At 51.3% G+C, this 23,988-nt stretch overlaps 1 protein-coding gene across 9 annotated transcripts in view; it reads left to right on the top strand.

The window, feature by feature from the left end:
* Positions 1–23,440, top strand: part of LOC122380617 (eukaryotic translation initiation factor 5-like) — a 29,109-nt gene extending 5,669 nt beyond the window's left edge. Inside the window, exons 1-11 of one of the 9 annotated variants that reach the window (XM_043363935.1) lie at positions 9,357–9,599; positions 9,748–9,883; positions 18,280–18,391; positions 18,850–19,143; positions 19,689–19,864; positions 20,166–20,318; positions 20,736–20,843; positions 21,111–21,233; positions 21,785–21,978; positions 22,376–22,484; positions 22,861–23,440. In XM_043363935.1, the coding sequence (XP_043219870.1) occupies positions 18,990–19,143; positions 19,689–19,864; positions 20,166–20,318; positions 20,736–20,843; positions 21,111–21,233; positions 21,785–21,978; positions 22,376–22,484; positions 22,861–23,169 (1,326 nt within the window). In that variant the 5' untranslated portion in view covers positions 9,357–9,599; positions 9,748–9,883; positions 18,280–18,391; positions 18,850–18,989 and the 3' untranslated portion in view covers positions 23,170–23,440. Of the gene's footprint in view, positions 1–9,356; positions 9,600–9,747; positions 9,884–13,048; positions 13,260–13,940; positions 14,325–18,279; positions 18,392–18,849; positions 19,144–19,688; positions 19,865–20,165; positions 20,319–20,735; positions 20,844–21,110; positions 21,234–21,784; positions 21,979–22,375; positions 22,485–22,860 lie in introns of those variants that run through there. The other 8 variants (XM_043363934.1, XM_043363932.1, XM_043363931.1 and 5 more) reach the window with 8 other exon arrangements.
* The last annotated feature ends 548 nt before the right edge of the window (positions 23,441–23,988 follow it).

The following is a 23,988-nucleotide window of genomic DNA, read 5'->3' as shown; positions in this document are numbered from 1 at the left end:
GTGTGCAAACACTGAGCGAGGCCGTCCCGCGGCTGCCGCGCTACGGTGGCGGGCATCAAGGCCACCGGCGACCAATCGGGCGGCGACCGATAATGGCGTCACCGTGATGTCATATCCGCCATAGGCAAACGTGGTTTGCACTGATACCTTACGTCGTTTGTTCCAAGACGGAATGAATCGACATGCATGAACAGCCGTGAGTCCGTGAATGAATTTAAACCGTGTCAAAAAGTGGCCATATTTAGCTTCAAGAACGGCTAGCTTTTTTTTTGTTATAAAACACAATAACTAAGCTAAAGAATGACACGCGTAAGCCACTGCTGAGTGCTGACAGCTTCGTGATACATTTTTCACATGGCACCAACACTATTTCTTAAATGATCCGAAATCAGTGCTAAATTCCAAATCAGCTCAATAATCTATCCCAAAAATTCGTATAAATCGGAAAGTCACCCGAGGTCAGTTATGGACGGTCAATGTCCTTGACCTGACCTTAAAGTGACTTTGAAACCCAATATGCCTGATGAATGGGGAAACGTTATTAGTCACGCAGTGGCACGTTTTTAACCATCGCACTTATAAGGGGGGTCGAACGGACCCCCTGGGTTTTTCGCAAATAGCTCGCGTAAAAAGCGGCGAATCGCGACGAAACTTTCAGTACCATCGAGGTAATCATCTGAGTCATGACACATACCCCAAAAATTCCATGACCCTGACTCAAATTACCTTTGAACTGTAACAGTATTTCTCGAGACCACGTTTAGCCGGAATCGCGATTCGGCGTATGTCGACTCACAATATCCACGCGTTTGCAGTCTTTTGTAGTTAAACGTTCAAAAACAAGGTTTGGTGTTTGTATATTTGTTTATGAACAGTCCGTGAGCACAGGGCATATTTTAAAGGGACTATCCCACCTTTAACATGGGGTTTGAGTTGAGATAGCCAAGTTTGCGGCGAGGTTCAGAAACCATTATCTATCTAGGTTGCAACCCCCGCGGCCTCTTGGTGTTGAAGAAATTCGTTCCCTTCATTTGAAAATGGGCCTTGTACAAGGCCCTATCTTCAACATGGAGCGACCGTTAGTGTGACGTCACCTCGTGTAGTCATTCTGATTTAAATGGGTTTGTTCGTTGAAAAATCGCTTAAAACTTGGTCTAAACTTTGTTGTGGTGCCTACAGAGTAAAAAGAATCAGCTTTATGACAGTAATGTGGCCTGGGGAAGGAGGTAATTTTGGGCTGTGACGTCACATATTTGAAAGTTTGTGTTTGGAATATGGGAAGCCTAAGATGTTTAATGAAAAATAAATGCCAGAACCGTGTTCCTGGTCATCCAATCTATAAAGTCGGGCACAATTTAACTGGTTTTAACAACATTTTAGAAGGTGGGATAGTCCCTTTAAGGCACTTACTGCGTCCCATTCTGGGACGCAGCCCCCTCGCCTTGGGACGTAGCCCCTGCTGATTTGACCCACTGCGTCCCTGCCCTGTGCCCTGTCCGGTTCCCTAAACTGTGCCCTGCTGTGTGCCCTGACCTGTACCCTTCCCTCTAAAATGTCCTGTGCCATACCCTGTAACCTGTCGTGCCCTACTTTCTGCCCTCCTCAGTGCCCTACTCTGTTCCTTGCCCTGTGCCCTTAGTCGTAGCACGTGCCCTCTGCTCAACTTTGGGACGCAGTAAAAATTTGTTAAAATATGCCCTGCGTGAGCAACGTTTGTTTGTTGGTTTATTCGATAGTTCACGAATACATTCATTCAAGATCAGTGGTCACATGTTCGTGACTCGTGAGCAATGCTCTGTTCACGAACAGTTCGTGAACGTTCATGAACGATCGTGAACAAGTCATCATTTCTGATATCATATATCTTTCACGCTATTAGGTATTCTGAAACAGTGAAACGCACAGTTGCAGCCAGGACCCCTTCTGGTTGACCTGACCTGGCTTGACCCGACCTGGCCTAAATGCATGAAGACGTCATCTGTGATCAAAACTAACATGAAATTTGTGAATTGTGATCAGCAACCCGAAAAAGACACTACAAGAACCTCACTTTACGAGGTTCTGACAGGTCCCGATGTGCTCGACTTTTGGGACAGTTACCTGACCTGGAAGGCGAGCCAATGACCTAGGACCTTAAGATTGGGTAAGTACCTACCATCAGTTTCCTCTCGTCACGGGCAGCAGATCTTGTTTTTCCTCGGACGGCTCTTGCTCGATCAGGGACCGAACGGCTAGGGAACCCTCTATGCGGTTGAGCTTCAGAGGGTAAAACTGCCAAAACAGACGTTTTCTGCGGAAACGGTTTTTCTGTAATAGCTTTTGACTCAAATCTTGTAACGAACTTATTTCTACCGGCATCGTGTTCGTTTCGTCGACACTTCGAACCAACGAACGATATTTTGACCTTAACAAGTCAACTTTAACCCTCGCCCTGGCAGGGGGGGGTCGATGCGACCCCCCCCTAAGGTATTTCGAAGATAGCGTAAAAACGGCGGCGCGCAGCGCCGCCAAATTTGGCACAGCCTATGGTGCAACCTTTTTACATATGACCTGAAAATTTCAGGTCCGGGTGACCTTGGGTCAGGTCACCAGGTCAGAAAAACCGGTACAAGGTCATGGTCAAATTTCAATTTTCTTTTTGCACCTGTCCAACTCACAGTTTTGCACTGATTTCCTTCAAACTTTCAGGATGTGCTAAGTTCACCGAGTTGTATAACATATAGTTCGGGTTTTTTGAGGTCACTGACCTGAGGTCAGTTAGAGGTCATTACGTCGTAATGTTAAGCCTATGGGAAATACTAAATTCGGAAAATACTGGAGATATCCGCTTCGTTCTATCACTTTTGTGCTTTGAAACCACAGTACTTAACAGCAGGTCACTTGGTGCTTCTTTGTTTGGTGTACTTATCCATGGGTCAGGTCAAATGAGGTCAACTGAGATCAAATGACGTTTTTGCCAATAACTTGGCACATAATGACGCTAGAGCTTAAAAAATGGTATCATTGTGTTCCTGGTGATCAGCCGAATCGAATGATATGCGATATGATGCAATTTGGTTAACTTTAACTTAATTTATTAATTTAAGTTTACTTAAAATTTAAGAAAAACTTTAAGTACACTTAAGCAAGCGAAAAAGGATATCATTCGACGCGCCTTGACGTGCTGAGTTCACTGGTGCTTTTCTTTTTGCTCTATCTTAATTAGATCAAAAGTTATAAGCGAAAAACTTTTGACCTGTTTTTAGCGAAATTTTTGCATTTATGCCCCCAAAACCCCCCTAAATATTGACCTAGAGCAACCAAATTTGCACAGAGGCGAGAACTCCGGGGGGCCCACCTACCTACCAAATTTGGTGTTTCTAGGTGCCGTAGGAGCCAATCGCGAGGGGGGGGGGGGGTCGCATCGACCCCCCCCCCCCCTGCCAGGCCGTGTTATGAAAAATGCCCTGCCAGGGCGAGGGTCAGCCAGGTCAAGGTCATGACCTGGCCTCAGTTGAACACATCTAAGGTGCTTTCATCGCTCTAACATTTAACATGTCTCAGTCCCTATTAAAAGAAATTCGCGAAAGACTGTTGGATGCCTCCGTGATCTGAGGTGACCTCAGCTGGGCATGCCATAAAGAGCAGTCACGACGAATGCAATCATTTGATATTGTGTTTTATATTTACCTGTAACCAGATGTTTGAGAGTGTTAAGGGTGGCGTGGAGGCCCAGTGGCAGCCGGGTTAAGCTTGACATAGCATAACCTTTACGTTACGCCTTCATGGCCATTCACTAACCCATACCGACATCCCGTCGTTTTAGCAGCACCGTCTAATGCCGGAAGGCGGAATACGGTAATACCTACCTTTTATGCCTCGTAGCTGAGAAAACTGACAAATTTAGTACAACTGAGGTCTCTGGGTAACACCAGATGACCTGCATAATTTGTCTAAAACAATATGTTACTACGAGAGTGAGACTTGCGTACCTACTTATGGGTGAGGGCCTTGTACTTGTGTGTTATCAGTCAAGGGCTCCGCCACCGGGGGGGGACGGGGGGACACGTCCCACCCAACCAAAATGTTGGGTGGGATATAGTGTCTTTTGTCCCCCCCCCCCCAAAAAAAAAAAATCTGTCCAAATTTCCACTATAGTTATTCAAACGTATTACAGATTTTGTCACTCTAGAAGAAAGGGAACGGCCACGGGGTAAGCCTATGAAGGAAAAATGGCTAGCAAAGGGTTACTTCGTATGGAAGCGATTGCTTTCAAACTCCGTTGCCGCCTTTTATTTCATTTTTCAAGTTGTGGGAGGTTAACAGGCTTTTGCCGTAATACGTAATGTGCAAATATGTACAGAGCTGAAAAATGGCTTGGCTGTCTCCAACTGTACAATAACAGGCTCAATTGTGTCTCCCTGTCTCAAATTGTGCAGATATGACATAACATACCACATAATGCATATGTCATGGACAACATGGATTATACACATACAGTGTGGCGACAGTGTGGCATCTGTAATGCGCGAATTGAAATGGTTATCTGCCAAGCGACTAATTGACTACCACACCGTGTGCGCTGTACAGCGAGCTATCGTATCTTCCCAGCCTGAGCGCCTGAGCAGCACCATAGGGCGCCAGGCGAGCAATCGCCACCAGCACGACACAAGGCGCGCCAGTTTGCTCACGATCCCGTCCATTCGGACGGAGGCAGGCCGACGGCGGCTGTGCTCAGTGGCGCAGCCAGGGGGGGGGGGGGTGAAAGGGGTGAGATCTCACCCCCGTCTCTTATCCTAGGGGCCCACCGTCGATTCGAACTGTAACGTTATGCAGCCTGACAATTTTTTATCACTAATGTCAAGGTCCGTAGGACTGAAAAACAGTTTTTAGGCCTGATAGCCCCCCTTTAGGATTTATAGTCCCATTTTATGATTTAAGGGGGTGCATCCAAGGCCTAGGAGGGCCCGTTCCATGGCATGAGAGGGCCACTTCAGGCCTGAGAGGGCCCATTTCAGGTCTGTGAGGGCCCATTTCAGGCCTGAAGGGGCCCAGATGAAGCTTGAGAGGGCCCATTTCAGGCCCTAGAGGGGCTGTTTGAGGCTTGAGAGGGGCCCATTTCAGGCCTGAAGGGGTCCATTTCAGGCCCTAGAGGGCATGTTTGAGGCCTGATAGGGCCCATTTCAGGCCTGAGAGGGGCCCATTTCAGGCCTGAGAGGGGCCATTTCAGGCCTGAGGGGGCCCATTTCAAGCTTGAGAGGGCCCATTTCATGCCCTAGAGGGCCTGTTTGAGGCCAGAGAGGGTCCGTTTGAGGCCAGAGAGGGCCCGTTTGAGGCCAGAGAGGGCCCGTTTGAGGCCAGAGAGGGCCCGTTTGAGGCCAGAGAGGGCCCGTTTGAGGCCTGAGAGGGGCCCATTTCAGGCATAAGAGGCACCATTTCAGACCTGAGATGGCCCAGTTACGGTATGAGGGGCCCTTTTTTGGACATGATAGGGACCATTTCCGGGCTGAGGGGGCCCATTTCAGGTCTGAGAGGGCCCATTTCAGATCTGAGAGGGCTAATGTCAGGCCTGAGAGGGCCCATTTCAGGCCCTTGAGGTCCTATTTGAGGCCTGAGAGGGGCCCATTTCAGGTCTGAGAGGGCTAATGTCAGGCCTGAGAGGGCCCATTTCAGGCCCTAGAGGACCTATTTGAGGCCTGAGAGTGTCCACTTCAGCCCTGAGAGGAGAGGGGCCCATTTCAGGTCTGAGAGGGCCCAGTTCAGGCCTGAGAAGACTCATCCCAGGAATGAAATGATCATCCTATGTGTGGGAGGGTCCGTACTCCGTGCCTGGTCTGGGTCTGAGAGGGCCTATCCCAATCCTGATTGAGCCGATATCATGTTTGATATAGGTCAACTCACCACATGTATATTGATGGCCCAGTTCATGTCTAATGGGCCCATCTCAAGACTCAGAGATTTTATGCTTCAGGAACTAGGAAGCAAACATACCCCAAGCGTGAGGGGGCCCATAGAGGTTTTTGAGGCTCATGGAGGTCCCGCGGTACGATATGTCAGCCTCTGAGAAGGCCATGCAGGGCCCTTAAGATGCCAATCCGACATCTGAAAATTCCTCTTCTCTTCAGGCCTGTGCCTGCCTCACCGCCCGGCCCCACCCTGACGTCTAGGGGTTTGACGCCTAGGTATTCATCAGGACTCCACACCGGTCCATGATGGCTCCAAACTGACATCTGAGGCTCCTGCACCGGCTTTTGAGGGGCCCACCGACCTCTGATAGCCACCACGCAGGTCTCAAAAGACCATGTCGATTGTTGATAGCTAACCCCCCAAGTCTTGGAAGGCCTGTGCTCTATGCAGATTCTTGAGGGCTTTACGTGGGCTTGTAAACATCCCGAGCTGGCTCTAGCCTAGCTCGACCGCGCCCCGCAGAGCAGGGCCCCAGGCTTTCCAGCTTTACGCCCCTGAGGGGTGTTTGAATATTCCCTTCTAACCTGACTCCAGGGTCACGTAGCGACAAGTGCGGCGGTAGGCGGCTTTCTAAAGAGCGTCGAAAATCATGGAGAAATTACTTCAGTCATGTTGCAGTTCAGACCAAAGCCCACGTCATCATGTTCATCGAAGGAAAAGTTTCGCCTATTTCGACACTCGAGGACATATAAAGCTATAGCGCGCTGCAAGTGGGATCGATAGCTCTCTAACGCGTGCAATCAGCCATGGGCGGAGGGGGGGGGGGCGTATCGGCCAAACCCGTCGACCCGATCATAATTTAAGAAGGCTAGAAAGACGAGAAAAGCAACAGATAGCTGTAGGATGCTTCAGAATCGTAGAGGTCATTTTTCGATTAGGTCATCGCTGAGGTCATCGAAGATGAAATTATAATAAAATTATGATAAACACAAAGACAAGATTACGACGAAAAAAATTCCAGTTTTATATTTTCACAAATAACCGTATAACTCGTGAACCAAAGAGCTAGAGCTTCGCGGAACAACTCATTCGATAGGCCTTTCAAAACGCTGTCGCTTTTAAGATTTGACCTCAATGCCTCATGTCAATGGTTTGGCTACAGAGCAGAGGGCAAAACCATCTAAATAGTCGCATTTTACCAAAATTGTTTTGCTAAAAACTTTTGCAAGAACTTTGGTGAGAAAAATTTTTAACATTTACTTTGTCATCATTCTCTCGTTAACATGCATCGAATGTTAACACCTATAATTTCACATAAAAAGTTCAACTTCAAAATGTGACCGCAGATCAAGGTCATGCCCTTACCTATACTTGCGAAGTTCATGATGGTCATCAACTCATCCGTATGTATGAGCTAACACCTTCAAGACAATTTCATTACTCTACCTCGTCTCCTATATCAAAAGTAATAGTCGAAAAACTGATGTTGAGCTTTTTTAAAAGTTTTTTGACCTAGCCCGACCATTTGAGTGACCGCTGGCCATCAATTGCACGCTGTCCGTCAAATATGGGCAGAATGGTCGTGTTTCTGTAAATATGCTGTTGTTTTTTACGTGCCTCTTCAGATCAAGAGATATTTGTCCTTTTCCCCGATTTGGCTGGTAATGATCAGGACAATGATCTGACCTTTCGTTGTTGGTAAGGGGCCCCTATTAGGTTGAGGGGGGCCCACTTTGCTGGGGGGCCCATCGCGAACGTCTCTCACCCCCGTCGCCAGAGTTCTGGCTGCGCCACTGGCTGTGCTACAGGGGAGTGGCACGGCCCAACCAGCTCAAAGTTGACCCAATGGTGTCATCTTTCAGAGCTAACGCTATGAAGGTGCTGCGAGCAATGCCTGAACAAGATGCTTAGATTGTGTGTGTCTATGTTGAGCATACGTACTGTGATTTGTGAATGCGTGGATGTGTGCTCGATATACTCCCCCTCCCCATGATATCCCCCATCGTATGACGTGAGCTTGTGAAAAGCTTCTCCAATGTGTGGATCTGGCTCGAATATATCTGTATCTGTATCTGTATCATATGTACATTGGTTACATTTTTCTTTTGAACGTTTTCACCAAAATAACAGGTAACAATCGACCGCCCAAATGGTAACAGAAATATCTTGATATTTTAATGCATGAACATTACAACTTGGTGTCAATGCTAACGCCAGCGGTAAGCAGCGTGATAGTGGCCGTGAAACGGACAGGCGTTTTTAGACGGTCGCCATAAGTGTCCGCGCCGGCGAGCGCCAGATGAAAGCGCCCATTGTTACATTTTATGGCACACAGATGCTACCATTGGGCCCCAATCCCATACTGAACGATACGTAAGCGAATGCAGATGTCTGGGCATCGCTCCGAGCGGCGAAGAGCCTCCGCCCTACCCCATCCGGGCTAACCTGTGGGCTGTGCCCGGGCGCCCAACATTTGTTGGGTGGCCGGGCCGCCTGTGGCCCGCGTGACGGGTCGGTGGTCAGGGGGCGCGCCGCCGCCTCGCGTGGGTAGAGGTGCGAGGCGGCGTGGGCGGAGACCGACGCTATCACCTGCAGTGTAGTGATACCCTAGATTGTGAATATCTATATTTGTGATGTATGAGTGTCAATCAGATGAAGGCATTGAAGCTAGCTGCAATAGTTTGAGAATGTTTGGGGCAGGGTAACAATTGAAGCGCTGTTCTCGTAATGGCCAACATATGGTGAATACACATCGTGGTATCGACTGTTCCTTGTGGATGATGCATGTAGAGTAGCTGATTAATTTATCTCGAGTGCAATAACTATATAGCTCTTTGCTTTTGTATAAAAGGTGACAACAACATTGTTTAAACTAAGGTGTTATGCATATCTTACCATCAACAAACGATTCAAAATAAAATTAACTGAATCCGCAACTGAATTCGCGACAAGTAGATACCTACATGCATGCACCTATTCATGTCTGGGCATCGCTCCGAACGGCGAAGAGCCTCCGCGCTACCCCATCCGGCCTAATCCGTGCCCGACCGCCCAACATTTGTTGGGTGGCCGGGCCGCTGGCCACCCGCTATTCTTACAACCGTCTTTGATTTGCGAGACCGCCCCCCCCCCCCCCCCCCCCTAACCTGAACTCCGTGGCGGAGCCACTGGGCAAACCATTTTTTTTTACTGTATTAAAAAAAAAATAATCGCGCCAGGGCTATGACGAAAAATAAGTGGCCTAAATCCGATGAGAAAACAGGATTTGGGGGTACCCTAGGTTTAGAGGACACACAGGGCGATGAGCGAAGAATTGTCCCCCGTCCCCCCCCCCAACCAAAAGTCCGTGGCGGAGCCAAGGCTATAGAACTCCGGCGGAGCCCTTGGTTATCACTGACTTTTTTGTATTTAGGGCCTTGACTTTTTGCATCTTTTTAGGGTCATATAGAGATGGAAATGAAAGTACTGGTGTACTGACAGAGCCATAAATTTCCCAAGAGCATACTTGTTCTTTGATGCATATTTTTCTGAATGTTCTCGTTCATTTCACTTTTCATTTGTGATTTTTATGTCAAATCTAATTTTATTTTCAGATTATATCGAACAATAGCCAAAATATTTCCATGAAAATATCTGGAATATTAAAGTACCTGACGCGTGAAATCCCATCACTTTTTCCTCACAGCTCATTTCCGCCATCTGCTGACTAGGTGGTGGGTGCATTTTCGTCTTTTCGTTGTATTTTCCAGATGTTTTTCTTTTTTCTAGTTACGAAAAGATCACGTATTTTAGGCTTTGTGATAACGCTTTGCGCCAATGTTTGATAACCAAAGTTGACCTATATCTGTCTTACCGTTCCAGCTGCCGGCGCGCGGCACCATCTGGATCTTCGAGTCCTCCCGCGAAAGAATTTTATCCACCATTGAGGCCTCAAGCGACATCTTGCCGCAAACCTGCGGATATTCACCTCCTTATATGACCGTATGCAACTATACAGGTGAGTTCTGTTCAAGAAGGGAGGCTAGCAATGTGAATGATCTCTCAAGTTGCTGGTGAATCCAGAGGCACAGGCAGGCCGCAATTTGCCCCATCCTGTGGAGCCTGAAATATAGTTATTTTTCTTGAATTGAAAGAAAAATTAATCATTTTAATTACAGAAAGTTTGTGTTAAGCTGCTCAGCAGTGCATTAGGATTATAAATTGTGAGATTTTGACCTCTGAGAAAGTTTGGGAGCACATATGCCCTCTGCAGTCTGCAGGCCTTCACGGCATCAATGAGTCCTGTTCTGGGTGCATGCTTCAGCTTAAGTGCTTCAGAATTAAAATTGTGGTATGTTTTTGTTTAATTCACCTGGTTACCTCGCCTGGTGAGTTATACAAAAATGTGCCACAATATAAGTCCAGAGGCACTGTTTGTGAATTAAGGCAATTATAATAAATAAATTCCAAGCCAGCTGCAAATTTAATTTCAGATTCTGAACCGATTCACAGCTGAAAAGGGAACTGAGAATGCATTTCAATTGGCATGTGTAGTTTATAACAAGAAGCTGTTTTACTTGGCTTGTTTTATGTGCAGCTGATAGTTCGACTTTATTTGATATTAATGCCCTCTTGTCCCATTCTTTTGAATGGTCATGCTGCTCTTTTTATGCAAGCTTTCTTAAGTATTCTTGGCAAAATCGGATAGACTGAACTGATGGCAAATCATTCACCATTTAGCAGCAACTTCATTTTGATGTAACAGTCCATTGCTGCCAGATCAAATCACATTTATGACATAGGATAGGGCCTGAAGTGTTGTTTGGTGTCTGCTTTTCAACATGTTGCCGAGTTGCTGGTGCTTGTCCACATCTTGGTGACTTCAATAAAAATGAGAAATTGCTTATTTCTGGTAGAAAATCTATGTGAACAGCCCTCTGATGTACCCTCTTAATTACTACATACCAGCATTAGTTACTTTTATCAAACTAGACATTCAATTTTGTTTAGTTTTTCCCTAAACCAATTAGCTTAGATAAGTTAGTATGGCCCACTCCTATAGGTAATAGGCTTGTTCCCTGTGAAATATCATAGATAAGTGGCCATTGCCTGATCATGGATACATGAGAGAGGGATATAGATTCATTCTGAAGCCATATTGATATCTGGATGAAAATATTGATTTTTTCCAAAGCTGTAAATAAATCAGTAATAGAATAGAGATGTTTTAATGGTTTTCATGCTTTAAGATCTAGAACATGGTAAGGGCAAAGGGAAATGAACTAAAGGTATTTCATTTTTTTACCTTCTCAGAGCAGAGGCTGCACAGTGCACATCAGGTTATCAGGCATTCATCAATCTCAAGCTTTGATCTACTACTACTAATTGAAACTCATTGACCAGCAGTTTAGCAGACCAGCAGACCAGCAGCAGTTTACTTTTGCTAAATGGACATGAATGCCTGTACACATTCCTGGTTAGAGGGGGAGGAATTTCATCTGATGACTGGAATTTACCTAGATGCACTACACTAAATGTAGGTATGCTTGACATTCTTGGATGAGAAAATAATATCATTACATGGTTGGAATTTCTTCAGCTGTATATTCTTGGGCTCAGCTGGATAAAAGATGTAGTTAGTAGTTGTAGTACCTATCTGGGCAAAATTTACATTTGCACACATTCCCAATTTAGGGAAGATAATGCCATCATTTGGTTGATATTTCACTGTTAGGAGCTCGCTTTATCCCTCAAATTGGTTTTATTTTCAATGAAAGGTACTAAACTGGCTCTGAAATTTCAACTTAACCCTCAGGTAATTCGAACGAAGCCCCACCTCGGTATTTCGCAAATAACTCGCGCTACGTGACGAAACTCTCAGTCAGTATCCTCGAGCTGTTCGATCTTACACCTGCCCTGAAAATTTCATGAGCCTGACCCAAATGACCTTTGACCTGTGACCTGTTTTTCGAAACCATGTCATATCGGAATGGCGATTCGACGTAGGTTATTGCGCATTATACACGCATTGTACCTACATGCTTTTCCAATATTTTTGTGATTTTAAACGTTCCAACAGGTGAAATGGTTTTGTTTTATACATGATGGTGTGCGTCAAGTGAAGGTCAGGTCAAGGCCATTGGCTTTGGCTCACTTTTTCGAGTTGAACGTGTGTTAGGGTAGTTTTTGGAGCTTTTAGGGGCCGAACGGCGGGGGGGGGGCTTACGGAACCGGCCCCCGCCGAAGTTAGTTGGTAGCACTGCTGCTCCACGGCGTACATTTCCTACCAGCCCATAGGGTTTACATGTTAAATGGCCTGTTTTCGGCGAGCGATATCTCAGTCAACGTTTGAAGGAATCAATGGTTCTTAGTCTCAAATGATAGATCGATGAATTTTCTTTCGACAATTCATCTACCATTTTTCACGAAACCCAGCCGATCTTCTACGGCGTACAGGGTAAAGATTTCTCTGCACGCCAGCACCCCCGATCCGGCTCTCCGATCGTCGGCGCGCGGTCCTCGGTAGCGCAGTCGGTAGCGTATCGGGCTACGGATCCGAGGGTCGTGAGTTCGAATCCTGGGTGCGCCGCACGATTTCGGCTAGAATTGAATGATGTAGATTCTTGAATGTTTGCATTATCAATTATTAATAGCTAATTGAATGTATCTGCCCACTAATCGGCCCCTAAAACCTGTTATTTAAGAAATTTAATAAATGATTGTCACGTGCGCGTCACGACTGCCAACCATAAGCGCTACCATATTCTAGTTTGAACTAAGTTTTTGCTAGTCCCAACCACATATAGTAGGTTTTCTAGTAGTTATACTAGAAATTCCTACCAAAGTTCGTCCTACCCTTCACTCAATATACCCTGTACGGAACCTCCTCCCTATATGTTAGATGCTGTAAAAATGCCAGTTGTGATCAGGATTTGGTACGGTTGACGGGTGATAATTTTATCCCTGAATGATCTAGCTTCTTAGCGCTCAGTCAACGGAATTCGTTTCGTGTGTCATAGAAGTTGCTTTCCGTTGCATCGGAACCGCCGCATCTGCTGCATACTCTGGGCTCCTATGAGCATGCCTGACGCCACCCCATCCCACCCGGCCTGATCCGCTCCCCTCGCGCTGTCGCCCGCGGGGCGGGGCTGGTCCGACAGGGCTTCCCTTCAGGTGACGGCCCGGCAGTCGGCGGGTGTCGCCGCCGGCGGCGGCAGTGACTGCCGGCTGTCCCGCTCCTGGGGCTCCGAGCTGTGCTCCTGGGGCTCCGAGCCGTGCTCCTGGGGCTCCGAGCTGTGCTCCTGGTGCTCCGAGCTGTGCTCCTGGGGCTTAGAACTGTGATACTGCTGTGCTGCTGTGTTCTTATTGTGCTTCTGCATGCAGTCACCTTCAGGGTAAGGTCGAGGACTCAGTATGATCAGTTTGGTTCCCTGTTTCTTTGTCTTTGAGCTCAGACAGATCTTTTGAGGTAAGGTCACTGGCTAGGTACCAGGGCGGCGATAGGGGGACGCCCCATTAGAAGAGTAGCTATCCTGAATGTTTCTTGTTAAGGATCTTTTCATTTGTTGGTCCTGCCTCCATACGCAGTGATTGATCTTATCTACAAGTTGCAAGATTTGGAGATGGAAGGGGGTCAACATTTGCCAGTCTCCTGAGGTCATTGTTCTCATCATTTCGGGATCTCAGTTGATAGGATCGGTGAGTAATCTTGCCAGCCTGAGAAATGTTATCACTTATCCGGGCGTACATTTTCGAAGCCTGTGCATTGTGGAGCTTTGAACTGGTCCTCCGAATCTCTGTAGTCCAGTATCAAGGACCTGGTACCTGGTACCTGACTGGAGATAGTCAAGTCTCAAAGGATTCGAGCTCGATGAGGACGGTTCCCTACAGGCCAAGTGGCCTTTAAAATTCCGATCAAATTAAGGTAAGGTAAGTTAAGGAGCTCGGTAGTCCAGTACCAAGGAGTGTCCACTGTCCGGCTATCCGAACTCCTCCGTGACAGTGCTCACTGCTCACCGTCGTAGGGTTTCCTGTGTCGGGAGTCTGAGGGTGTCAGTAGGGCACCGGTGCATCTCCTGGACTGGGTGCCTGAAGAGAAGCCGCTTTACCGAAGTGCTCTAAGTGCACCCGACTCCCGACTTCCGTCGGCGTTCTGTGGGCGGGCGTGGGGTGCACGGGCCCGGCGCCTCCCGCCCGCCTCGGCTCCGGCTCCGACGCCGGTCTCCAGTTCCGGTCGCCGGCTATTCTCGACGGCCCGTAGGCGGTGTCGGCGCGCGCGCGGCGCGGCACCCCTGTATCGAGCGGCGGCGTGCCGTCGCTGCCGGCGGACTCAGTAGCGGAGCGCCGGGCGTCGTCTGAGGCGCGGCTGGAGGGAAGACGGCGGCGGCCTGCCCAGTGCCGAGACGCAAGCCGAGCGAGGCCGCTGGCCACGCTGGCGTTCATGGTGGCAGCCGAGCGCGGTGAGTGCGGCGCGCCTATCTCCTCTCTCACTCGCTCTCCATCTCACTCTCTCCCCCTGTGTACCGTTCGGTCGGCTGTTTGCATGCATGCAACGGAGCACCTCGTCCCGATTTCGACCAGCCTCGGCGGCTGCTCTGTCTCAGCTCTGTTCTGCCTCCGGTGCGGTGGGATTTCTGTACCCTCACGGATGACTAGCGCTGACGTCGCGCTGCGCTCTCCCGTCGCTCACGTGATAGCGCTGAACGCTCTCGTTCAGCGGCTCCTGCTGACGTTCGACCTGCCATATGGCCTCCCGGTGGCGACCGATCAATACGGGCTCAGGCCGCCGCCGACGGCCTGCCGCGCAACAGGTTTCAAGCCGCTTCACGGACAAGGTCATCCCTTTGTCTAGACGGCATAATGTTATCTGGGGCGGAGATGACAGGCTCGATTGCGATAGGGGAGTGCGGTGACCATACGCCGTATGGCGCGGGCCGACCTATCAAGAGCACAGGCTGCACTGTCAGCTGCGCATTTCCTGTTGTGGCTGGTTATACGTCTGGCGAGCTGCGCCTGTTGGGTGACGTGTCATATGAGCGGGCGCGGCCCACGTGGCGGTCGGTTCATGTGGCAGACCTCCGGTAATGACACCGTTTATCGCCGCACACAGCCCGCTGGTATCGACTGATGGACCGAATGAATGGTGGTATTGCGTTTCCTCTTCCGGCCTGACGCTGACGGCTACCGAGGTTTTTTCATCCCTAGACACTCCGAAACATGTTGGGTGTGGTGTTATCGCTGTGATCCCTTTTTATTTATCTTTTTATAGTGCAGATCCATTACGGGGTCCTCACACGTTTGTCTTTGGGTTACGGCAAATAGCTGATCTGATCCTAGTCTGGAAAGTCGTATGATCCGACTCTGTGTTGTCATCATTCGGGATTGTCAGAGGCCGGTCTGGGTGGCCCGGTGGTCTGGCCGCCGTCTCGGGAGGCGCCGATGGGTGGTCTCTGGTCGTCCATTCTCGGAGAACGGCCTGCCTGCCCAGCCGTTGCGCCGTTCGATTCCGAGGAGACATTGCGAAACAGCCGGCGAACCGCCGTGTCATGGAGGCGGCCCCGGCCCGTGGCGCCGCATGGGAGCCGTCGGACTGGACACTGGACAGCTGCAGGCCGGCCGTGGCGCCGTGGAGACTCCAGACTGGACAGCTACCGGCCCGTGGTGCTGTGTGGTTGCCCCGAGCTATGGACGGGTGTCGGCCCGTGGTGCCCTATGATAGCCCCCGGCCAATGGGCGGGTGCCGGCCCGTGGCGCCGTATGGTAGCCCCCGGCCTATGGCTGGCCCGTGGTGCTATGTGGGCCTCCCGTTCTGTGGACGGCCGCCGGTGCCTAGAGACGGACCGGTACTGCGCCACCGCTACCACCGCCGCCGCCGCCGCCCCGACCGGCTGTCATCGATCGAGCAGCTGACCGGCCGACTGACTGACTGGCCGGCCGGCGGGCCTCCAGACGGTACCGTGACCGAGTGATGGAGCGCCGGCCGGCGGACAGATGACGCGGAGAGGGGCGGGGCGACACGCTATCCATGCGAGGATCGCCGGGCTAGTCATGAACGGGAAAACGGAGATGGTCGTCATTGGTGGGTGCTGGATGCTTAGCTGTGCTTCTTATTCATGTGATTTAGCAGAGTATATTTCTTGCACTGGATGCAACTTTCTATCGTTCAGCACTGCCCTTCAACGTTTAAGTGCTTTTCTGTTCAGTTCCCATACATATTGTGGTCATGTAGTCACTGAACAACCCCTGGATCCTACAGTGAAGTGGCATTTATTGGTAATCTTTTCTGTGGGATGTTTCGTAAATCGGTGGTGAAAGTGAAAGACCCAGGCTTCAGTGGCGTGATCTCGCATCTGAACTAGGCCTCTGCGACTCCGGGTTTAGAGCCTGCGCTGTAATTCTATTCCCACCCTCTGCACTGGCCGTGAGTCGCAGTCGCCCACATCCGCAATTTTCTGTGGTTCTACCCTGCCGCCGCCCCGTCCGTCCGCTACGCTCCCGTCACGTGGTCTGTGGCGGCCCGTCACCCCCGGCTCGGCTGTCTGGGACCGGTTTGGCCGCGCCCGTCGGTGACAGACAGGCGCTGTCGCATTGACCGGGTGAGAGTGGTAGAACTGGCCCGACCACCACAGCAGACTCGGTGTCTACTGAAAAGGAATGACAGATATTTGGGGGCTTGGCTGTTTTGGTATGAGTATTGAGCGTGCGAAGTTTGCGCATGAAGATATAGTTTCTTACAAGAGGGTAACCTTTGCTGGGCTCGAATGAAATATTTTCCATCAAATAGTTGGAGTTTTATCGTTGTTGACCCATTCTTGCTGCACAACCCCTCAGCTTCAAATCATCACCGTGTTTCATTGGGTGTCCTTGACCGTTTGCCTGCTGGCAATATCTCTAAATGCTCGTCGGTGGTGTACACGAAGCACACAAATTACTGTCAACTCCACTGGCCGGCCGTAAACACGGACCTGCACCGCATGTCAGTCCCCGTATCGACCTGTTTGAAGGCAGCCAGCGTGTCTGTTCGTGCCAGTGCCGGGCTTTTCACACCAGTGAGTCATTGTCGCGCTCGACGCCGTCCGCGGCACGTATTCGCACGCGTGCGCCGACTGTGGGGTCTGGGTAGATGTGAAGAGGCGTGTATTGCTCTCTGAGCGAGCTCGGCTCCGGCGCGGTGCGCCCCACGCCCGGGACCATTGCCTAACTAGATTGTCTGGGTGCTGCCGTGTCCGTCGGTATCCAATAATGGCCGGAGAGCGGGCGGTCGATCCGCTGGGCGGGACGGCCGGCCCCAGGTACCGGCGCGGCTGTATGTATAGCACAGGCCGCGGCCGAGCTGATGGTAAATAGAGGTCGGCGTAGCGGTCAGGTGCGGCTCCATCCGAGTGGTCTTTTGGGTCATGCACTTTGCCTTTTGATACATGGTGAAGCCATCGATGTAACTAGTAGTTGAGCTTGCGGTTTATTTAGTTATGTTAATATATGCATTGCATATTGTAAATCAATTCTATGGTCAAAATTTGTTTGATAGCCCTAAAAGAACATGGATGTTTCCCTGTCGCTATTACACTGCATCTTCGAAATATATGTATGCATGATGCTCGTAATGTTGAAGTACGGTGCAACTGTTTCTACACTGCTATCAGTGGTTCAATCTAAACCAAACCTCACGATACGCTCATGGTATAAGCCATGGCGCTGGCCCCGTTAGCTAGTTTCCCCGACCGTTTTTGCGCAGCTGTGGCAGTGCAGCTGTCCGCACACTATCGTGTATGTAAGCTCTGCCCACCGGTTCGACAAACACTGTCATGGCGCGGGGTGGATCCCACTGGCCATGTCAGGCGTCCGCGAGCCGGTGTCCCTGACCTTTGGACGAGCGGTGCGCCGCACCCACGTGGGTCGCCGCTCGGACCGATATGTGAGTGTCCTCGGCCGGCCGGATACCGGCGGCGTCGCTGCCGTAGCCGCGGGCAGCGCTGACGGCGGCAGAATTCCTGGTGCTCAGTCTGAATTGCTCTCCTCCCCTCGCCCCTCCCCTCTTCACTAAACCTGCAGGCAGGCTGCCCCTGTTCACTCCCCCGTACGAATATGGCTGCTTCGTCCTCTTCCCTTGTCCCGTGAGTGACCTGATGAAGCTAACCAGCCGCCTCTTTGCCCTTGTGTCCGCAGGTCGAAGGCAGTTGCAGGGCCAGTTATAGGTTGCGACTGACAATATTCTGTTAGCTAACCCGTCGCCCCTTTGTGTGTGTCGGCAGGTCGAAGGCAGTTGCAGGGCCATGAGTTGTCGGTTGTGACTGACACTGCTGAAACTGACCCGCCGTGTGTCTGTATGTCCACAGGTCGAAGGCAGTTGTAGGGCCAGTTATGGGTTGCGACTGACTGCTGAAACTGACCCGCCCTTTGTCTGTGTGTCGGCAGGTCGAAGGCAGTTGCAGGGCCAGTTATCGGTTGACACTGCCGACCCAGTCGGGCGCGCTCCAGTCGGGTGTATGTCACCGGCCTCCCGTCTTCGTGACCGACCCAGCCAACGGTGAGTCCATCCCTCTCCGTCCCCTCCGTATGCATCTGTTCAAGGCGGTCCGGTCGCGCCGTGCGCCGGATCGACGCAAAATGATGCCACAGCAGCTGTCACGGCAGAGGGTGGTGTTTCTGGGCGTCGGATAGTCTGTCGTCGTCGCCGCAGCACTGCACTCTGACATAGCATTGAGCGATATTGTTCCGGAGATGGATATAGGTGGAAAGTAGTGTCGATGAGCCAGTGATAGGTAATGCCTTAATAATAGTTTTCATGTCGTATGTTGCTGGTTGCTATGAGCGCCAAACGGTCACCGTTCTTCAATTGGGGCTGAAACTGATCACTGGAGTGCTGGGGACTCATCAGATGTATACGAGACCACCCAGCCCGGCTCTGACCCGACTATGCTCTGCCCTGATTATGTTCTGCCCTTGTCCTTGCCCGTCTGACCCGAACCTTGCGCCTTATTCCAGCAGGAGCAGTCTGAACATCTCTGAGCAGATAGCTCGACTCGGCCACTGGCCATCTTTGACCGTCTCGTGACTCGCCGCCGGAGCCGACTCAGTCCTGAACACCAGCCGCCTACCGACGCCGCCACGCCGCCGCCCAAACCATGGCGCTCAACGTCAACACCAGCGTCACCGATGTCTTCTACCGCTACAAGATGCCGCGCCTCTTGGCCAAGGTCGAGGGCAAGGGAAACGGCATCAAGACGGTGGTGGTGAACATGAGTGAGGTGGCCAAGGCACTCTGTCGCCCGCCCTCCTGTGAGTACCTCGGGTGGCGCATATTCAGGGAGGGAGTGAGGGGTGTGGATGGGAGAAGAGGGCTGACGAGAGAGCGGCGGCGTAGGAGAGAGAGAGAGAGAGAGAGAGAGAGAGAGAGAGAGAGAGAGAGAGAGAGAGAGAGAGAGAGAGAGAGAGCCGATCGGTTGTTGGATGAGGGAGGGGATTATAGAGAGGGAGTAGTGTGGATGTGAAGGTCTCAGTTGATGGTCCCGCCCAGATGAACGTTCCGAGAAGTAGTGATTAGTTATGGTATGCCCTTGTATCTAGGGGGTAGGCAGCCAATTACATACCTGTGGACGATTGGATGAACAGTGTTCAGATACCAGTCACGCACACCATTTGGCTTGTCACTCATCGTAGATACTCCCAGATTCGGGCGATTTGATATTGGATATCGATCATGCACGGGGGATTTACGCTATTGCGTTGGCGGGCGATTTGACCGCTCGCGTATGCTCTCCCTTCATTCCTGACCCTCATGTGTCCACGCTACTCACCTTACACCTGTGATCCCCCGTTGGCAGACCCGTGCAAGTACTTTGGCTGTGAGCTGGGAGCTCAGACGCTGATGGACGCCAAGAACGACCGCTACATCGTGAACGGCGCGCACGACGCGTCCAAGCTGCAGGAGATGCTGGACGGCTTCATCCGCAAGTTTGTGCTGTGTCCGAGCTGCGACAACCCGGAGACGGTGCTGCAGGTCCGCTAAATGGACAGTCTTCTGGCCTTAGGGAGGGGAGGGGAGAGCTGTATGGGAATGGAATATCTCGGGAACAGAGGAGACAAACGGAGAGCTGAGATTCGATCGTGATATGCCGTCTCTTTTTCTAAGAGGTCTACCTGTATGATAGGTGCAGGTTGTCGCATTGGGTAAGTTCAACGGAGTGTGTACTGTGTTTCACAACCCGGCTGTGTCCTTCATATTACCCCTACTGCAGCTCAGGTGCCAGTGCGCGGAGGACCCCATGTCTAACTTCTCCTTTCCCTCTACCTTCGCTCAGGTTCGCGAGAAGAAGGGTGTGATCGGCCAGTCGTGCAAGGCGTGCGGCTACCAGGGCATGCTGGACATGCGCCACAAGCTGACCACGTTCATCCTGAAGAACCCGCCCGATGCTGATCCGAACGCTGCCGGGAAGTCGCTCACCAAAAAGGCGGTAGGTGCTGTCGGTCAAGGGGTTGTGTTGTGACCTGATGGGGGTAGGTTGGGTGGGGTGGAGTGCCAGCTATCTTTGTTTTATCGTAAGTTGGCTTGTACTTGATGTCAGTGAAGCTGACGGGAAATTATCTGTTTCGAGACTGACCGTGCTGTTTGTCGATTGCCTGTTGTTCTTAATCGCAATCATTTGCTGAATCGACGACGCTCTTTCATAAAAATATGATTGTTTAGTCATTAGTTTCTATCAGTAGTTGAAGCGACCGAAGTGGCAACCACCAGCGGCCGGCCCACCTCCGCTGTCCTGTATCCACCCGGCCCGGTCTGCGCACCTCTGACTCCCCGGCTGCCGCCCTGTGCCCACGTCCTGGTCCGATCGGCCCATCGCTGACTCGCCCCTTGTGACACCGTTCCGCAGGCCAAGAAGGGTAAGAAGGGCAAGTCGAACGGCGAGGACAAGGGCAGCGACCACTCGGAGGACGGCGACGATCAGCTGGAGGGATGGTCCACGGACGCGCCCGCCAAGGTCGGTGACGTTACGTAGCTTCCCTCCTTCACCCTCCGCCACTCCAGCTGCCCTCACAGTCACTGCTGTTACAAGTGATACGCCAACGTTGCCGCCGCCGTACCCCTGTCCCCCTTTTGATGACGGATTTGTGAACAAAAAAAAAAACTAGGGGTTTTCAGACATTATTGCTCCGTTCTGGACCTACATCTACATGTGTGTTTAGCCAGCTGGTGACCATATGCTTGCGTTAATCTGTGTAGACTGACTGTGGCTGATGTGTTTCAGGCGGAGCTGGACGACGACTGGTCGGTGGACGTGTCCGAGGAGGCCGTTCAGCGGCGGCAGGCAGAGCTCACAGACGGCGTCAAGGGGCTCACCATCAACGACGACCTCGAGAAGGCAGAAAAGGTCAGCTCCCCCCCCCCCCGCCCCACCCTGGCCGGCCGCGAGCACCGCTCTGCCGGCGCGGGCTGGCGGCCACTCCGCTGGGATCGTGTGCTCGGACCACCATCACAGTGGAACGGCTGCCCGCCCGCGCCGGACCCGCGACGCGCACTGTGGCCTTCCGTTCGTGCCGGCCCGATCCCCGTTCACCCTGCCTTTGTGACACAGCGGTGTCAATGCCCGGTCGGCCCTGGCATATCAACCACCCTCACTCTGAAAATCTGCCAGTCAGAATAGGCTCGAATTCGAATAGGAGCACCCATTTGAAATGGTTTGGTTTTGATGTGACGTTTCGCGGGCTACAGCCTGCATAGGCTATAATTTTGTAACGGCCTGTTTGGGGCACTGTTGGTTAACTGAAAAGTTACGAAGCTTTATCATTGAACTTTTTTTCTAGATTGCAGACCTTGTTGCCCTGTGTTCACCTTAAAGCCGTACTGTCACCGTTGAGTTACGCATGATGTGGCGATTCTTCCGGTCTGTGGCGGTCGACTGAGGGTGATCTGCGTTCCCAGGACCGACTGGAGATCTTCTACAAGTACGTGCTACAGCGGCGCGACGCCGGCCAGCTCACCGGCCACGAGAAGAGCGTTCTGGCCGAGGCCGAGCGGCTGGACGTCAAGGACAAGGCGCCGCTGGTGCTGTCCGAGCTGCTGTTCAACGATGCCATCATCAGCCAGATCACCCAGTACCGCGTCCTGCTCCTCAGGTGAGACCAAAGTCAGCTCGTGCTTCTCAGACCCTGAGCCCAGTGCGGCGTCCTGCTCCTCATACGAGACACTCATAGCTGCAGCAGGACAGAGGTCGACATGCTAGCTTCCTGAGTGGCATGGGTATGACGAAGTTATGTTGCGGATAATATTGCTATGGGTCGAGCCGAGCGAGCGGGGCGCTGAACTGTCAAAGCAGTGAGCTGGTGCGCCCATTGAGCGCTTACGGCACGTCTCGAGTACTAAAATGCGGCATTATCTCCCGTCACGTGGTCTAGCTCGCCGCCTCGCGTCTTATTTATCCAATGGCTGTTGTATTTTGCTGGTATATTATCATTACATGTGCAGCAAGATGAAGACGATTTGTGACACTGACTGGTCCACTCTCTCCGTCAGATTCACGCACGAGAACAAGAAGGCACAGAAGTACCTGGTGGGCGGCATGGAGCAGGTCATCAACCTGTACAAGGACCAGCTGCTCCCCAAGGTGCCGCACATCCTGAAGGTACGTTCTTCATCCAACCGGTGGGGTGGAGGTTCGGACGCTGGCGAATGAAAGTGGGGTATTGACGCCATATTTTGCATTTCAAAGGAGGGGTCGTAATCTGGACTATGGAAAGCTTGCGGGTGACCATTGGTGGATCTATATCCCACTTTGTACCCTAAATGGTGAAAGAAATGTCGAGTGCATAAGCAACTCTAGCGTGTATTCCGTTCCTTACGATGGACTGAATTCTTTCTCTTGCCGTTCCAAGATTCTGCTTATGCAGCATTGCGCCTGTAAGGCGCTATTGTGGGTTTCACTCCTATAGACGATTGAGTCCAGCTGATCGTGTTACTGATTGAGCTGTTGGTGACTGACATTGACGTCGCTCCCGCAGAGGCTGTACGACTTGGACGTGCTGGATGAGGAGGTACTGCTCGAGTGGGCCAAGAAGCCCAGCAAGAAGTACGTGAGCCGCGAGCTCAGTGAAGAGATGCACACGCGCGCGGCGCCGTTCATCACGTGGCTGCGCGAGGCCGAGGAGGAGTCCGACTCAGAGTCCGAGGAGGACGACGTCGAGATCACCTACGACGACCGCGCGCGCGAGATCAAGGAGGAGAAGGCGGCGCCGGCGCCGGCCGCCAAAACGGCCGCCGAACCGGCAGAGGAGGAGGGCCACGAGGACATCGACATTGACGACATCTAGAGTCGGTGTCCCGAGCGGCGGCGGCCGTCTGCCGGGCGCCGGCGGCCGCAGCAGAGCTGTTTTATTTTTAATATGCTGGAAATATTTATCCCAATTTGTCTCCAAACTATGTCTGAAATCGCTGTCAGGGGTTCGGCTGGAGAGGCGGCACCGATTTGACGCCGTCGCTGTTGTGGTCTCACACCTGTCTTGTGGTATATTCTTCTTTTCCTCAGAAAGCTTATAATCGGATTCTGGTGTTGCAGTGAATCAATACACTTGTTGAAGATAGTGTTTGGTTTATTCTGGGAAGTGCAGTAGGAATGGACGATGGTGTTTAGTTATTTTCGAGAAATATGCTGCATTGTGCCGGGACCAGTTATTGCTCAAGTCAAGATTGATATGCGAGAAAACGGGAGGACCTTGCTGTCCTTGCCAAGACGTAGGATGCAATGGCATAGCAGTTACCACAGCCGTCTGCAGTTAAATGGGGGACTCAGCGCCCAGGAACGCCAGCAATGCCACTATCTTATCTCGATGATCTCGACTGACTACAATTTTTCGCCCATGGGTGGTGCTGTCTGCCTTCAAACTATCGGTTATAAAATATTGCAGTACTTTAGCGCTACATGTGCTACAAGTATGGCGTGTAAGTGACAAAAGATGACTAACGGATTCTGACATTTCCACTGAACTCTATAATGTGGAATGCGCATCGGCCGCCAGATGGTGTCCAACGGTGCCGCCATGTTGCGCAGACCAGAAAGCGGCCGCCACCTGTGTTGGGGAATAGGGAATTCGGGACCTCGATTTACGTTTGCGGTCGCTGCATCCGTTACG

The sequence above is a fragment of the Amphibalanus amphitrite genome, unplaced genomic scaffold (genome assembly GCF_019059575.1).
Source record: "Amphibalanus amphitrite isolate SeventyFive unplaced genomic scaffold, NRLGWU_Aamphi_draft 000102F_arrow, whole genome shotgun sequence".
Classification (NCBI taxonomy): Eukaryota; Metazoa; Arthropoda; class Thecostraca; order Balanomorpha; family Balanidae; genus Amphibalanus; species Amphibalanus amphitrite.
This window is presented reverse-complemented; position numbering and strand designations above follow the sequence as displayed.